The sequence below is a fragment of the Panulirus ornatus genome, chromosome 7, assembly GCF_036320965.1.
Source record: "Panulirus ornatus isolate Po-2019 chromosome 7, ASM3632096v1, whole genome shotgun sequence".
NCBI classification, from domain to species: domain Eukaryota; kingdom Metazoa; phylum Arthropoda; class Malacostraca; order Decapoda; family Palinuridae; genus Panulirus; species Panulirus ornatus.
The window spans coordinates 23,868,696-23,885,771 of NC_092230.1; the positions used below are offsets into that span (position 1 = coordinate 23,868,696).

Here is a 17,076-nt window from a genome sequence, read left to right on the forward strand (position 1 = left end):
TCACAGAACTTCGGTACAAAACTTGCGTGTCGTAAAATCAAATAGTGGTAATGGCTGTGACGCGCCCTGTCGTATTTTTTCTTGTTCCAAAAGTTAATCTCATATGTTCAGTACTTTCCTTCTGTACATGTTGAAGCCGCAAACATTCGGAATTGACATTAATATCACTATAGAGCTGTGGAGGGATCAAACCTCGTCAGCACTAATTTCATCATCAGACAGTACCTCCGATCTGCTCGTTAACTAATTGAATTATTAACAGTCTCCAACTCCATAAGCATTCCGGTCGTACACCACTCCTAACCCAACCGCAACAAGCCTTTACTCATAAGCTGTTAAAGATCTAATATCACTGGGAAAGAGCTAAGATCGACAGAAACTTTCAATGTCAACGTCACTGGTCAACTGCATAATTAACGAATCGAGGAGATTCCGTTAAGGTAAGAAAAATCTGGCACAAGGTCACCAATTAGTGTGTTACGCCACACTGGATAACGCTATCTTACAGTTACGGGATGAAATTAAACACCAGGGTTAAAACTACGTGTAATACTAGAAGTAATGAGTACAAGTTAACAGAAACACATTAATCGGGCACAAATATTTACGCTCACACAACATTCCAAGTAAGATTTCAAACCAGATCTCTTTCCTTTACAACAATTTGACTATAGGAACATGATACAAGATACACTTCATCGTTAGGCAATTCTATGGCATTGTTACACTCAGACCCGAAACGACACAGTCTAACACCTAATGATTTAGCCCTGACCTGCCTCGTCTGGACTTTGTTAGGGAGGAATGACCACATACAATTACTTTTGATTGGTCAGAAAACGTACTGTCACGCCCTCATCCCTACTGTGATTGGCTGGATGCCTAAGGCCCGGCGACCTTTCCCCAGGTATAACCTCGTGGCTGACCCCAGGTCACTTGCTAAGTCCACTCCCAGATATCTAAAACACTTCACTTCCTCCAGTTTTTCACCATTCACATTTACTTCCATATGTTTCCAGAGTTGAATATCCTCTTGTTGATCCAGTGGTTCTCATTATATCATCTTTTGATCTCTCATTATCTGTGTTACATAGATACACAAACCTGAGGTCCGAGTGAGGTGGTCTGGTCTTAACTGAAAAAGATACAGTCCCTTAAAAGCAGTTGACGAAAAGAACAGCAAAGGAGAGGCTCTCTCCCCACCCTCAACTCCCTCCAGCATCATGCTGGATGGAAAATGGGTAGGAAAACCTCAATACAGGACTTGAATGCGTGAAGGTAATTTTTACAGGAAAGTCAAACGGTAGACCGAAAATAAATGTCATGCATCCTTTTACTTTTTTGTTATAAAGATAATAATAGGATAAACATTGAACTCCAACCTTACAACTTACCATATTTCTCCTACATTTCTTATATTACTCCTGATGAATGGTTAATCAGTTCATCCTTTAATTTCTTTGAGTTGAATACTGATCTGTAATGTTAACATCCTGCACATCTTCTTTGGGTCACTTTCATACTTTTATCCCTCCTTTAAGGGTCCATTATCTGATTTCTTAATTTTTGATTTGTTCATGTGTGTGAATAGTAACTTTTGTTTTCTTTCCATGTTCTCTATAATTCTTTATTCAATCATGTTGTCTTCCTGGAGATTTCATTATTTCTATGTCTGCATTCTTTATTTTCTCATCCAGTTCTTTTATTCTTCTCTCTTTCATTGCTACACTTTTCCTCTTTTTCCATGCTTTCCCTCTGTTCTTCTACTGTTTTCTGTCTAATGGTATTTTCTAGTTTGCACATATATTTTTCCCAAGCTTAATGATTATTTGTACTTTTTTTCAAAGTATGTTGTGTTTCTCAGTAGGTTGTTGCCTCTAAAAATCTCATTCCAATTTGTGTTTAAAATTCCTTCTGATATGTTGTGAAAATTCATGTGGCATCTTGCTGTTGTCCTCTGTTGCTGTTTCATGTTTACCTTCATTCATTTCCATGTTCTATGCTGTGATGAATGAATTGACATATCATTTTCTTCTGTATCGGAGAATGGTGTCATATTCTTAAGAATACGATGTGTATTGCACCCACTTGTCAGTATGTGGTTTCCTGCATGAGGCTAATTGATTCACTTTGGGGAAATTTTCACTGGCCTCCATGTCTAGACATGGAGTCCACTAGCCTCCATGTCTTGGAGAAGATTTCTTTGGCCTCTTTATCTGGGAGATGGAGTCCACTGGCCTACATATCTGGATTAGTCTAGATTTTTTTTTTCCTGCCTATCCATGAAAATTTTCAATGTAATTGAATCTACATCCTTATCTTTTCCCTTTTCCTGTCACACAATGAAATAGAGGTTAACTCCCAAGACCTTATAGTTATGGACCAGTTCACCCATAGTAATTGTTGCATTTGTTGTACATTGTTTGTAATCATCAGAAACATAATCGGATGCACAGTGGAGGAATTTAAGAAGGATCTGGACAATTATTTATAAAGCGTACCAGACCAGCCAAGTTGTGATGGTTACGTAGGCTATGGTTTCCAATAGCTTGGCAGATCAGTGACATAGCTCACCAGCCTGGGCCAAGCCCGGGATGTGGGGGTAAAAGACCTCCAAAGACTACTCCAGGTATACTCCAGCTGGTAATATGTGAACTTATCTGGTGTTTCTGTGAGCAATCTAAGGTTTTAGCTTAACTTGTCAGGCTAATACTAAGAATAAAGTGTGAGGCAATGTGATAATGTGAGTTGTAGTGGTTAAGTTTGCTGACTTCTTATCACATGGCAGGGATTCGATCCTCAGCATTGGCTGATGGTGTATAAATCACCCAGCTCTTTATTTTCCCACTGATTGCTTGATGAATAGGGACCATATTTGGTTAAAGTGCCAGGTAGTGTAAAACCTCATATGTGTGTCAAGGCTATCCAGCTGACAGATAGGAACTCCATTACTGATTTCCCAGAGTTGTCTTTGTTTCAAAACATATCTCTTCCAGACAGGCCAATGAGCCTACCCAGGGTTTGCTATGATGATTCTAAAAATTTTTGCATGTTGGTATGACAGGTGATCGACAAGATGAAGCTGGATGAAGTGTCTCGGGCCCACCTGTTTCAGGAGGTGCGCTGCATGAAGCTGGTGCAGCACCCAAATGTTGTACGCCTCTATGAGGTTATTGATACCCAGACGAAACTCTACCTCATCCTCGAGTGGGCCGATGGAGGCGACATGTATGACTACATAATGAAGTGAGTCCTCCCTTTCTCCCTTTAGATGGTCTGAACCTTACAGGTTAGGTTGGGAATATGGGTTAGGTAGTATTACATAGTAATGGTTAGGACAGTATGATGGTTGGTACTAAAATGTATGGGTGCATACTGGTTTATGATAATATATAAGGCTCTGTGGCAGCTTTCAGTGATGTGTAATGATGTGTTGGGCTCTGTGATGGTGTGCAATGATATAAATGTCCCGAAGGTGGTATGTAGTGATGTAATGAGGTAATGCTGTGATGTGTATGGCTGTGTGATGGTAATTTTTGAAATGCTGAGGAGTGTGGTGATGATTTATTTGAGTGTTTGGTGGTATTTAGTAATGTATAGAGGAATGTAGGTGTGTAAGGACTTGTTGAGTTTCTATGGTGTGTGTTGTGACATATGGAGTAATGTAATGTATGCTCTGATATGTGAGATGTCTTGTGAGAAGTTGATGGCTCTGTGATGTAAGTCTGATGCTGTGGAGTTATTTGAGTTCTGGTAAGGTAAATTGAAGTGAACTGTGTATGTGGTAGTGAGTATTAACATGGGGTGCTCCATATGTTGTGAGCAGGAGGGTGGATGTGCTGGAAATGAGATGTTTGAGGACAATATGTGGTGTGAGGTGGTTTGATCGAGTAAGTAATGTAAGGGTAAGAGAGATGTGTGGAAATAGAAAGAGTGTGGTTGAGAGAGCAGAAGAGGATGTTTCGAAATGGTTTGGTCACATGGAGAGAATGAGTGAGAAAAGATTGACCAAGAGAATATATGTGTCGGAGGTGGAGGGAACGAGGAGAAGTGGGAGACCGAATTGGAGGTGGAAAGATGGAGTGAAAAAGATTTTGAGTGATTGGGGCCTGAACATGCAGGAGGGTGAAAGGTGTGCAAGGGTTAGGGAGAATGATTTGGTAAACAGAGAAGAGGTAGTAAAAGCTTTGCGGAAGATGAAAGCCGGCAAGGCAGCAGGTTTGGATGGTATTTCAGTGGAATCTATTAAAAAAGGGGGTGACTGTATTGTTGACTGGTTGGTAAGATTATTTAATGTATGTATGACTCATGGTGAGGTGCCTGAGGATTGGCAGAATGCGTGCGTAGTGCCATTGTACAAAGGCAAAGGGGATAAGAGTGAGTGCTCAAATTACAGAGGTATAAGTTTGTTGAGTATTCCTGGTAAATTATATGGGAGGGTATTGATTGAGAGGGTGAAGGCATGTACAGAGCATCAGATTGGGGAAGAGCAGTGTGGTTTCAGATGTGGTAGAGGATGTGTGGATCAGGTGTTTGCTTTGAAGAATGTATGTGAGAAATACTTAGAAAAGCAAATGGATTTGTATGTAGCATTTATGGATCTGGAGAAGGCATATGATAGAGTTGGTAGAGATGCTCTGTGGAAGGTATTAAGAATATATGGTGTGGGAGGCAAGTTGTTAGAAGCAGTGAAAAGTTTTTATCGAGAATGTAAGGCATGTGTACGTGTAGGAAGTGAGGAAAGTGATTGGTTCTCAGTGAATGTAGGTTTGCGGCAGGGGTGTGTGATGTCTCCATGGTTGTTTAATTTGTTTATGGATGGGGTTGTTAGGGAAGTAAATGCAAGAGTTTTGGAAAGAGGGGCAAGTATGAAGTCTGTGTGGATGAGAGAGCGTGGGAAGTGAGTCAGTTGTTGTTCGCTGATGATACAGCGCTGGTGGCTGATTCATGTGAGAAACTGCAGAAGCTGGTGACTGAGTTTGGTAAAGTGTGTGAAAAAAGAAAGTTAAGAGTAAATGTGAATAAGAGCAATGTTATTAGGTACAGTAGGTTTGAGGGTCAAGACAATTGGGGGGTAAGTTTAGATATCTGGGAGTAGATCTGGCAGCGGATGGAACCATGGAAGCGGAAGTGGATCATTGGGTGGGGGAGGGGGCGAAAATCCTGGGAGCCTTGCAGAATGTGTGGAAGTCGAGAACATTATCTCGGAAAGCAAAAATGGGTATGTTTGAAGGAATAGTGGTTCCAACAATGTTGTATGGTTGCGAGGCGTGGGCTATGGATAGAGTTGTGCGCAGGAGGATGGATGTGCTGGAAATGAGATGTTTGAGGACAATGTGTGGTGTGAGGTGGTTTGATCGAGTAAGTAACGTAAGGGTAAGAGAGATGTGTGGAAATAAAAAGAGCGTGGTTGAGAGAGCAGATGAGGGTGTTTTGAAATGGTTTGGGCACATGGAGAGAATGAGTGAGGAAAGATTGACCAAGAGGATATATGTGTCGGAGGTGGAGGGAACGAGAAGTGGGAGACCAAATTGGAGGTGGAAAGATGGAGTGAAAAAGATTTTGTGTGATCAGGGCCTGAACATGCAGGAGGGTGAAAGGAGGGCAAGGAATAGAATGAATTGGATCGATGTGGTATACCGGGGTTGACGTGCTGTCAGTGGATTAAAACAGGGCATGTGAAGCGTCTGGGGTAAACCATGGAAAGCTGTGTAGGTATGTATATTTGCGTGTGTGTACGTATGTATATACATGTGTATGGGGGTGGGTTGGGCCATTTCTTTCGTCTGTTTCCTTGCGCTACCTTGCAGACGCGGGAGACAGCGGCACAAAAAAAAAAATTATTATTATTATTTTATTTTGCTTTGTCGCTGTCTCCCGCGTTTGTGAGGTAGCGCAAGGAAACAGACGAAAGAAATGGCCCAACCCACCCCCATACACATGTATATACACACATGTCCACACACGCAAATATACACACCCATACATCTCAATGTACACATATATATATGCACACACAGACACATACATATATACCCATGCACACAATTCACACTGTCTGCCTCTATTCATTCCCATCGCCACCTCGCCACACATGGAATACCATCTCCCTCCCCCCTCATGTGTGCGAGGTAGCGCTAGGAAAAGACAACAAAGGCCCCATTCGTTCACACTCAGTCTCCAGCTGTCATGCAATAATGCCCGAAACCACAGCTCCCTTTCCACATCAAGGCCCCACACAACTTTCCATGGTTTACCCCAGACGCTTCACATGCCCTGATTCAATCCACTGACAGCATGTCAATCCCGGTATACCACATTGATCCAATTCACTCTATTCCTTGCCCGCCTTTCACCCTCCTGCATGTTCAGGCCCCGATCACACAAAATCTTTTTCACTCCATCTTTCCACCTCCAATTTGGTCTCCCACTTCTCCTCGTTCCCTCCACCTCTGACACATATATCCTCTAGGTCAATCTTTCCTCACTCATTCTCTCCATGTGCCCAAACCATTTCAAAACACCCTCTTCTGCTCTCTCAACCACGCTCTTTTTATTTCCACACATCTCTCTTACCCTTACATTACATGCTCGATCAAACCACCTCACACCACACATTGTCCTCGAACATCTCATTTCCAGCACATCCACCCTCCTGCGCACAACTCTATCCATAGCCCACGCCTCGCAACCATACAACATTGTTGGAACCACTATTCCTTCAAACATACCCATTTTTGCTTTCCGAGATAATGTTCTCAACTTCCACACATTCTTCAAGGCTCCCAGGATTTTCGCCCCCCCCACCCACCCTATGATTCACTTCCGCTTCCATGGTTCCATCCGCTGCCAGATCCACTCTCAGATATCTAAAACACTTCACTTCCTCCAGTTTTTCTCCATTCAAACTTACCTCCCAATTGACTTGATCCTCAACCCTACTGTACCTAATAACCTTGCTCTTATTCACATTTACTCTTAACTTTCTTCTTTCACACACTTTTCCAAACTCAGTCACCAGCTTCTGCAGTTTCTTACGTGAATCAGCCACCAGCGCTGTATCATCAGTGAACAACAACTGACTCACTTCCCACGCTCTCTCATCCTCAACAGACTTCATACTTGCCCATCTTTCCAAAACTCTTGCATTCACCTCCCTAACAACCCCATCCATAAACAAATTAAGCAACCATGGAGACATCACACACCCCTGCCGCAAACCTACATTCACTGAGAACCAATCACTTTCCTCTCTTCCTACATGTACATGTGCCTTACATCCTTGATAAAAACTTTTCACTGCTTCTAACAACTTGCCTCCCACACCATATATTCTTAATACCTTCCACAGAGCATCTCTATCCACTCTATCATATTCCTTCTCCAGATCCATAAATGCTACATACAAATCCATTTGCTTTTCTAAGTATTTCTCACATACATTCTTCAAAGCAAACACCTGATCCACACATCCTCTACCACTTCTGAAACCACACTGCTCTTCCCCAATCTGATGCTCTGTACATGCCTTCACCCTCTCAATCAATACCCTCCCATATAATTTACCAGGAATACTCAACAGACTTATACTTCTGTAATTTGAGCACTCACTCTTATCCCCTTTGCCTTTGTACAATGGCACTATGCACGCATTCCGCCATTCCTCAGGCACCTCACCATGAGTCAAACATACATTAAATAACCTTACCAACCAGTCAACAATACAGTCACCCCCTTTTTTAATAAATTCCACTGCAATACCATCCAAACCTGCTGCCTTGCCGGCTTTCATCTTCCGCAAAGCTTTCACTGCCTCTTCTCTGTTTACCAAATCATTTTCCCTAACCCTCTCACTTTGCACACCACCTCGACCAAAACACCCTATATCTGCCACTCTATCATCAAACACATTCAACAAACCTTCAAAATACTCACTCCATCTCCTTCTCACATCACCACTACTTGTTATCACCTCCCCATTTGCGCCCTTCACTGAAGTTCCCATTTGCTCCCTTGTCTTACGCACTTTATTTACCTCCTTCCAGAACATCTTTTTATTCTCCCTAAAATTTACTGATAGTCTCTCACCCCAACTCTCATTTGCCCTTTTTTTCACCTCTTGCACCTTTCTCTTGACTTCCTGTCTCTTTCTTTTATACATCTCCCACTCAATTGCATTTTTTCCCTGCAAAAATCGTCCAAATGTCTCTCTCTTCTCTTTCACTAATACTCTTACTTCTTCATCCCACCACTCACTACCCTTTCTAATCAACCCATCTCCCACTCTTCTCATGCCACAAGTATCTTTTGCGCAATCCATCACTGATTCCCTAAATACATCCCATTCCTCCCCCACTCCCCTTACTTCCATTGTTCTCACCTTTTTCCATTCTGTACTCAGTCTCTCCTGGTACTTCCTCACACAAGTCTCCTTCCCAAGCTCACTTACTCTCACCACCCTCTTCACCCCAGCATTCACTCTTCTTTTCTGAAAACCCATACAAATCTTCACCTTAGCCCCCACAAGATAATGATCAGACATCCCTCCAGTTGCACCTCTCAGCACATTAACATCCAAAAGTCTCTCTTTCGCGCGCCTTTCAATTAACACGTAATCCAATAACGCTCTCTGGCCATCTCTCCTACTTACATAAGTATACTTATGTATATCTCGCTTTTTAAACCAGGTATTCCCAATCATCAGTCCTTTTTCAGCACATAAATCTACAAGCTCTTCACCAAAATGATTTGGTAAACAGAGAAGAGGTAGTAAAAGCTTTGCGGAAGATGAAAGCCGGCAAGGCAGCAGGTTTGGATGGTATTGCAGTGGAATTTATTAAAAAAGGGGGTGACTGTATTGTTGACTGGTTGGTAAGGTTATTTAATGTATGTATGACTCATGGTGAGGTGCCTGAGGATTGGCAGAATGCATGCATAGTGCCATTGTACAAAGGCAAAGGGGATAAGAGTGAGTGCTCAAATAACAGAGGTATAAGTTTGTTGAGTATTCCTGGTAAATTATATGGGAGGGTATTGATTGAGAGGGTGAAGGCATGTACAGAGCATCAGATTGGGGAAGAGCAGTGTGGTTTCAGAAGTGGTAGAGGATGTGTGGATCAGGTGTTTGCTTTGAAGAATGTATGTGAGAAATACTTAGAAAAGCAAATGGATTTGTATGTAGCATTTATGGATCTGGAGAAGGCATATGATAGAGTTGATAGAGATGCTCTGTGGAAGGTATTAAGAATATATGGTGTGGGAGGCAAGTTGTTAGAAGCAGTGAAAAGTTTTTATCGAGGATGTAAGGCATGTGTACGTGTAGGAAGAGAGGAAAGTGATTGGTTCTCAGTGAATGTAGGTTTGCGGCAGGGGTGTGTGATGTCTCCATGGTGCTGTCAGTGGATTGAATCAGGGCATGTGAAGCATCTGGGGTAAACCATAGAAAGCTGTGTAGGTATGTATATTTGCGTGTGTGGACGTATGTATATACATGTGTATGGGGGTGGGTTGGGCCATTTCTTACGTCTGTTTCCTTGTGCTACCTCGCAAACGTGGGAGACAGCGACAAAGCCAAAAAAAAAAAGGTTTTTTTTTTTTTTTTTTTTTTTTTTTTTTTTTTTTTTTTTTTTTTTAAGGCTCCTGTCATGGACAGAAGTCCACATCAAGGTCAGGCTTTAATTGAAATATGGAGAGAATTATGAAACGGAAAAAGATAAGACAAGGGAAAATATGAATTTTTGAGAAAGTCAAAGACCTGTCTTTTGAAATGTGCCAAGTCATAGAAATTGGGAAAGACATGGGAAGGTAGAGTGTTCCAAAGCTTTGACATGTAGGGAAGGAAGTAGGTATCAGAATGGCCCACTCTTGAGTTGATGATGGCCACACAAAAATCATGTGATGCAACAGCTTGCCAAGTATTGTGTGGTCTAGCTAGTGGTTGGGGCACACAAGCAGCCAGCTCTTGGGAGCAAAAACCTATAGAAGAGGAAAGTGAACTAATATTAGCTTGGGACAGTTTATAAGTCAGACCGCTTTCAACTTAACTATGTTAAGTAAGGATGCAGAGCTAGAACCACCCCAAATGTGGGAGCAGTACTCCATACAAGGATGAATCAATCCCATTTATAAACAGAGCAACTGTTTAGAAGAGAAGTTTCGGCATCTAAACAGGACACCCAATTTCTTAAAGGCAGACTTAGCTATTCCTGTAATGTAGGATTTTCAAGAAAGAGTGGATTTCATAGTAATACCAAGTATGTTCATTGAGTCAGAAGGTGGAATTACAGAACTGTCAAAGGAGAGAAGAGAGTTGTAAGGAGTTTTTGACAGAGAGATGGGTACAAACTGGGTCTTAGAGATGTTAAGCCTAACAAGATATTGTCTGCCCCACTGAGATAACCTATCCAAGTCCGAGTTTATTGAGGAAAATGTTTCGACAAGATGTGCATGGAGTGAGAGAAGAGGGAGCAGAATTGAAGAATGTGGATGAGTGCAGTGTTGAGTCATCAGCATATGAGTGCATTGGATTGTTTGTGGAGGAGAGGAAATCGTTGAAAAAAAGGGAGAAAAAGTGTAGGGGACACCACTGTTGATTGAGAAAAGGGCTAATCTATCAGAGATAGATTAGCCGGAGAGAAAGCTAGATATGAAGGAGCAAAGTAAGGGAGGGAAGCCAAAAGGAATGAATTTAGAAATGAGACCCCAATGCCACACCCTGTCAAAAGCTTTAGATATATCAAGAGCAACTACATACTACTCCCCAGAATCTTTCAGGGGCGATGACCAGACATTAGTAAGATAGGAAAGAACATCAGTAACCAGTGGATCTCGCCTTACGGAAGCCATACTGGTGATCAGATAAAAGACTGTGATTTTTGAGGTGTTTAAGGATATGAGAGTTGAGGAGTGCTTCAAAGACTTTAGACCTGGTAGATGTCAAAGCAATAGGAAGATAGATGAGTCAGAATGGTCACCCTTCTTAGGGATGGGATGTATCAAAGCATGTTTCTAAGAAGGAAAAATTTTGTTTTTTAACAGAAACAGAACAGATGAGCAAGCACAAGTGCACATTCAGAGGCACACTAAGCACAAGGGATGGATGCCACCAGGACCATAGGCCTTGCTTGTGTCCAAAGAAAGAAGCACTTTTTGGACAGTCCGAAAAGAGATTACAGGAAGAGGCATAGGATTAGTGAGGGGGTGAAGGGATGTTAGAGTCATCCAAGGTGGAGTTAGGGGAGAAACAGGAACCAAAGAGAGTTGCTTTGTCAATGGTTGAGACAGCTATAGTGCCATCAGAGCAGAAAAGTAAGGGGAAAGATAGAGCAACAGAAGTTATTAAAGATGCCCTTAGCTAAAGACCTATCAACGGATGATGAGGAGAGCTTATTGCACTTCTTTTGAATAAAGGAATGCTTTGCCATAGGGATAACATGCTTGCAGTGATTACAGACAGTGATAAAAGTTGAATGGGAGCCAGAGGAAGGAGAGCTTTCCAAGCTTGATATGCTTTGCAGTGGTGTACATTAATATTTTACACTATGCATTGGTAGTGGTAGTGTAGTAATGTTAAGCTGTGTGGTGGTCTGCATTGACATATTATGCTCTGTAGGAGTGTGTACTGACATGGTGTAGTGTGTAGTGATGTGTGCAGATGTGTTACACTGTATAGTGGTGTGTAATGACGTGCTGCTGTGTGAAGTCATGTGTCAAGCTGTTTAGTGTTACACTGTTTATGTGTGTAGTGACTTGTCACACTGTATGGGGCATGGTAATAATGTTTTTTTTATGTAGTGGTGTGTCATATGTTTTACCATGTAGAGTTTAGTTCATGATATGTGGAGCAATATCATGGTGATATACTTAGGGAATGTATTGTAGGGTGTGGAACTGCCTTGGTGATTAGTGACACTATTGTTGTAATATATTAAACGTTAATGGTATATACTCAGAAAATATGAATTGTAGAACCTTGACATGGTCATAGGCCATATACATAATGGTCTTAGAATTATCTTTAAAACCTGATGAAAATATTAAGGACACTTTTGGTCGTATAACTTAATTTTGATAGTTTCAACCCTAATAGAACAGAGCCTTGTAAATTTAGGGAGATCCCAGGTTGGAGGTTTATCAAAAAATTCAAAAGAATACAATAATTTGGTTATGTCGGTTAACAGGAAATAAGAAGAAAATGAAAAGGAAATGTCTGGTTGATTACCCTAATATGTTACAGTACAGATGCTTAAATATTGCTTGCCAAGTACAATCAGCTTATCACTAATTTGTTGACTTTTACTGACTCATGCATCTTTATCTCTTCTCTGTCACCACCAGTAGATTTGTGATATGCAAAGAATTTATCCCAGTGCTAATATTTCATCATCTGCCAGATTATTTTGACCATGATTTTTGCTGCAAAGACTACCACTGAATAGCTAGTAATGGTGTGGTGCATACTGAGCTCCCAAGTTAGAGCAATGCTTTCCCCCATTCATGTTATGAGGGTAACAGAGAAACTAGGATTCCCTCCTAATACTAATTATAGTTGCTGGTGATGTAAGTCATCAATGCATGCCAGTAAAGCATGCCTTTCAGTTTAAATGATGGGAAGAAAAGACAACCTTTACTTATATAGTGTCCTTACAGAATGAGTCAAATTAATCAAATGTGTTACATGGGTAACTTGCACTTGAGGATTTTTTTCCTGTGCTAATTATAGTTGTTTATGCACCTGTGCATAATGAAAAAGTGTGCCTTTCATTTTAAATGAGAACAAGTAGAGGTGACCTGTACAAGTATAGTTACAATCCCCACACCATAAACCATACAGGTTCAGCAGCTGCCCTTAATGAGTTAATGACCCCAGCAGTTGATAGGTGTAAAGCCCAAAATAACTAACCAAGCTCATCATAATGTGTATTGTTATATGTGGTCTTTGGCTGCTGACTGGGTTTTTGGTTTACAGAAAACTGTGTACAGGGTTCCCTGTAGAACAACAGGGTTATGTTCCTTGAGTAATGTCATTAAAGTGGAATGTTGCTGTATGAGCTATTGAAACCCATGTAATATGGAGGGTTACATTCCTGACGAAAAATTACTGAAGTTTGACTTATGTATGAACTATACCTGAAACATACTAGCCATTTCATTGGTCGTTTTGTTGAAGGCTTAAGGTGGTGAAGTATGATGGGTTTGCAGTGAGGGTTACTAGGAGGGACATGGTGTGAGCTAGGCTTGTCCATAATATCTCCTTAAATACCATTTTTAACTTTTTCATCAAAGGAGAAGAATAATGGGTATTTTATATAGTACATTATATATTGAGAGGGTGAAGGCATGTACAGAGCATCAGACTGGGAAAGAGCAGTGTGGTTTCAGAAGTGGTAGAGGATGTGTGGATCAGGTATTTGCTCTGAAGAATGTATGTGAGAAATACTTAGAAAAGCAAATGGATTTGTATGTAGCATTTATGGATCTGGAGAAGGCATATGATAGAGTTGATAGAGATGCTCTGTGGAAGGTATTAAGAATACATGGTGTGGGAGGAAAGTTGTTAGAAGCAGTGAAAAGTTTTTATCGAGGATGTAAGGCATGTGTACGTGTAGGAAGAGAGGAAAGTGATTGGTTCTCAGTGAATGTAGGTTTGCGGCAGGGGTGTGTGATGTCTCCATGGTTGTTTAATTTGTTTATGGATGGGGTTGTTAGGGAGGTAAATGCAAGAGTTTTGGAAAGAGGGGCAAGTATGCAGTCTGTTGTGGATGAGAGAGCTTGGGAAGTGAGTCAGTTGTTGTTCGCTGATGATACAGCGCTGGTGGCTGATTCATGTGAGAAACTGCAGGAGCTGGTGACTGAGTTTGATAAAGTGTGTGAAAGAAGAAAGTTGAGAGTAAATGTGAATAAGAGCAAGGTTATTAGGTACATTAGGGTTGAGGGTCAAGTCAACTGGGAGGTAAGTTTGAATGGAGAAAAACTGGAGGAAGTAAAGTGTTTTAGATATCTGTGAGTGGATCTGGCAGCGGATGGAACCATGGAAGCGGAAGTGAATCATAGGGTGGGGGAGGGGGCGAAAATTCTGGGAGCCTTGAAGAATGTTTGGAAGTCGAGAACATTATCTCGGAAAGCAAAAATGGGTATGTTTGAAGGAATAGTGTTTCCAATAATGTTGTATGGTTGCGAGGCGTGGGCTATGGATAGAGCTGTGCGCAGGAGGGTGGATGTGCTGGAAATGAGATGTTTGAGGACAATATGTGGTATGAGGTGGTTTGATCGAGTAAGTAATGTAAGGGTAAGAGAGATGTGTGGAAATAAAAAGAGTATGGTTGAGAGAGCAGAAGAGGGTGTTTTGAAATGGTTTGGTCACATGAAGAGAATGAGTGAGGAAAGATTGACAAAGAGGATATATGTGTCAGAGGTGGAGGGAATAAGGAGAAGTGGGAGACCAAATTGGAGGTGGAAAGATGGAGTGAAAAAGATTTTGTGTGATCGGGGCCTGAACATGCAGGAGGGTGAAAGGTATGCAAGGAATAGAGTGGATTGGAACGATGTGGTATACCGGGGTCGACGTGCTGTCAATGGATTGAACCAGGGCATGTGAAGCGTCTGGGGTAAACCATGGAAAGTTGTTTGGGGCCTGGATGTGGAAAGGGAGCTGTGGTTTCAGTGCATTATTACATGACAGCTAGAGACTGAGTGTGAACAAATGGGGCCTTTGTTGTCTTTTCTTAGCGCTACCTTGCACACATGAGTGGGGGGGGCTGTTATTCCATGTGTGGCAGGGTGGCGATGGGAATAGATAAAGGCAGACAGTATGAATTATGTACATGTGTATATATATGTCTGTGTGTGTATATATATGTGTACATTGAGATGTATAGGTATGTATATTTGCGTGTGTGGACGTGTATGTATATGCATGTGTATGTTGGTGGGTTGGGCCATTCTTTCATCTGTTTCCTTGCGCTACCTCGCTAACTCGGGAGAGAGCGACAAAGCAAAATAAATAAAAAAAAATAAATAGATATAAATTAAGACCATAAAAGCTTAGTGTTTCTTTTGAGATGACCGTCAGTGGATGGAAATATCTTACTGTTTTATTATTAAAGGAAAAGAATAACATTTTATGAGGCAGATTAAGAATGTGAATTTTGTTCCTTCTAAAGTGACTATCAAGCACTTGAATATGATTTAGTATGATTTTGTCTATGTATATGGAATAGGAAGTTCATGACATTTTGCTCTGACATCATCAAAAAAGGTATTATGACTGAAAAACTTACAATATCTGTAAATTCCTTTATACAAAGGAAGTGTAATAACCTCTTATCCTCCCTTGATAGGTCTTTCTGGTCTTTAGCTAAGGGCATTGCTAACAACTTTTGTTGCTTTACCTTTCCTTCACTTTTCCATTTTGATGGTACTATAGCTGTCTCTCCCATGAGCAAAGCAACTCTCTTTGGTTTCTGTTTCTCCTCTAACTCTAACATTCCTACTCTCCCTGATGCTCTTCTTACCATTCATATGCTCCTTCCTGTAATCTCCTTTTAGATTGTGTGATAAGCACTTCTCTGGACACAAGCAGGGCTGATGGTGTTGATGGCATCCATCCCTGAGTACTGAAAGAGTGTGCCTCTGAACTTGCACCTGTGCTTGCTCGTCTCTTCCGTTCGGTTTAAAAACCAGAACTTCTCTTTCGTAGAAGCATGCATTGGTATATCCAATCTTTAAGAAGGGTGACCATTCTAACTCATCATACTGTTGTCTGTTGCTTTGACATCTATCATTTCCATAGTCTTTGAATCCTTTCTCAGTTCCTATACTTTTAGACATCTCGAATCTCAATCTTCTCTTTGATCAGTATGTCTTCCATAATGTGAGATCCACTTATCTTACTAATGTTTGATAATCCCTGAAAGATTTTGAGGAATCCTATGTAGTTGCCCATGATACATCCAAAGCTTTCGACAGGGTTTGGCATTGGAGTGTTATCTCCAAACTCCCTTCTTTTGGCTACCCTACCCTCCCTCATATTTAGTGTCCTCTCTGGCCAGTCTATCTCCTTGGTTGTTTGTATTTTCTCCCCTTGTGTTGCTCAAGGTTCTGTTCTGTCCCCTACACTTTTACTCCTTTTTAAGAATGATTTACTCTCTTTCACAAGTAACCAAATACACTCATAAGCTGATGACTCAACATTGTATTCTGCCACATCCTTCAATGATGCTCCTTGCATCTCTTTTCAGCATTTCCTCAGTAAAGTCAGACTTTAACAGAATATCTCAATGGGGTAGATGAAATCTAGTTAAGTTTAATTCCCCTCAAGACCCAGTTTTTACCCCTCAATCTATCAAAAATTCCTTACAACTTTCCTCTTTCCTTTGATGGTTCAGTAATTCTGTTTCTTGACTCAGTGAACGTATTTGGTAATACTGTAAAATCCACTTTTTATTGGAAATCTCATTTTTCAGAAATAGATTGTCTCTCTTTATGAAACTGGTAATCCTGTGTAGATGTTGAAATTTCTTTTTGAACAGTTACTGCATTCATACAAAGGATTGATCTGACGTTGTGTGGAGTACTGTTCTCAGATCTGGGGTGGTTCTAGCTTTGCATCCTTACTTGTCAGAGTTGAGTCAAAAGCAGGTTGACTTATGAATTCTCCCAGGCTGACCTCAAAACTTGCCTTACACCGCAGTATTTGTTCACTTACCCTCTTCTATAGGTATTACTCTGGTTTTTGCTCTTGAGTACCCCAACCATTTGTGAGACCATGTAATATTCGGCAGGCTGCTGCAACTCATGATTACTGTGTGGCTTTTGGCAACTCACTGATGGATCATCTTGATGACTGTTTCTTTCCAGGCACCTTAAAGCTCTGGAACTCTCTCCCCTCTCAGTCTTTCCCAATTTCTATGACTAGGCACATTTTAAAAAACAGGGTTTTCACTCCCTCCAAAATTCGTAAATGATTTTCCTTCTCTTATCTTTTTCCCTTTCGTAATTCTTTCTGTATTTCAATTAAGGCCCAGTCTTGATGTGGACTTTTGTCCATGACTGCAGGCTCCAACATAAAAAGAAATC

The 17,076-nt window shown here is 41.1% G+C and overlaps 1 protein-coding gene across 11 annotated transcripts in view; it reads left to right on the forward strand.

The window, feature by feature from the left end:
- Snrk (SNF related kinase) overlaps positions 1-17,076 on the forward strand; it is an 852,818-nt gene that overhangs the window by 669,776 nt on the left and 165,966 nt on the right. For 10 of the 11 annotated variants that reach the window (XM_071663342.1, XM_071663341.1, XM_071663344.1 and 7 more), the window contains one exon: positions 3,065-3,246. In XM_071663342.1, the coding sequence (XP_071519443.1) occupies positions 3,065-3,246 (182 nt within the window). Of the gene's footprint in view, positions 1-901; positions 1,279-3,064; positions 3,247-17,076 lie in introns of those variants that run through there. The other variant, XM_071663347.1, reaches the window with a different exon arrangement.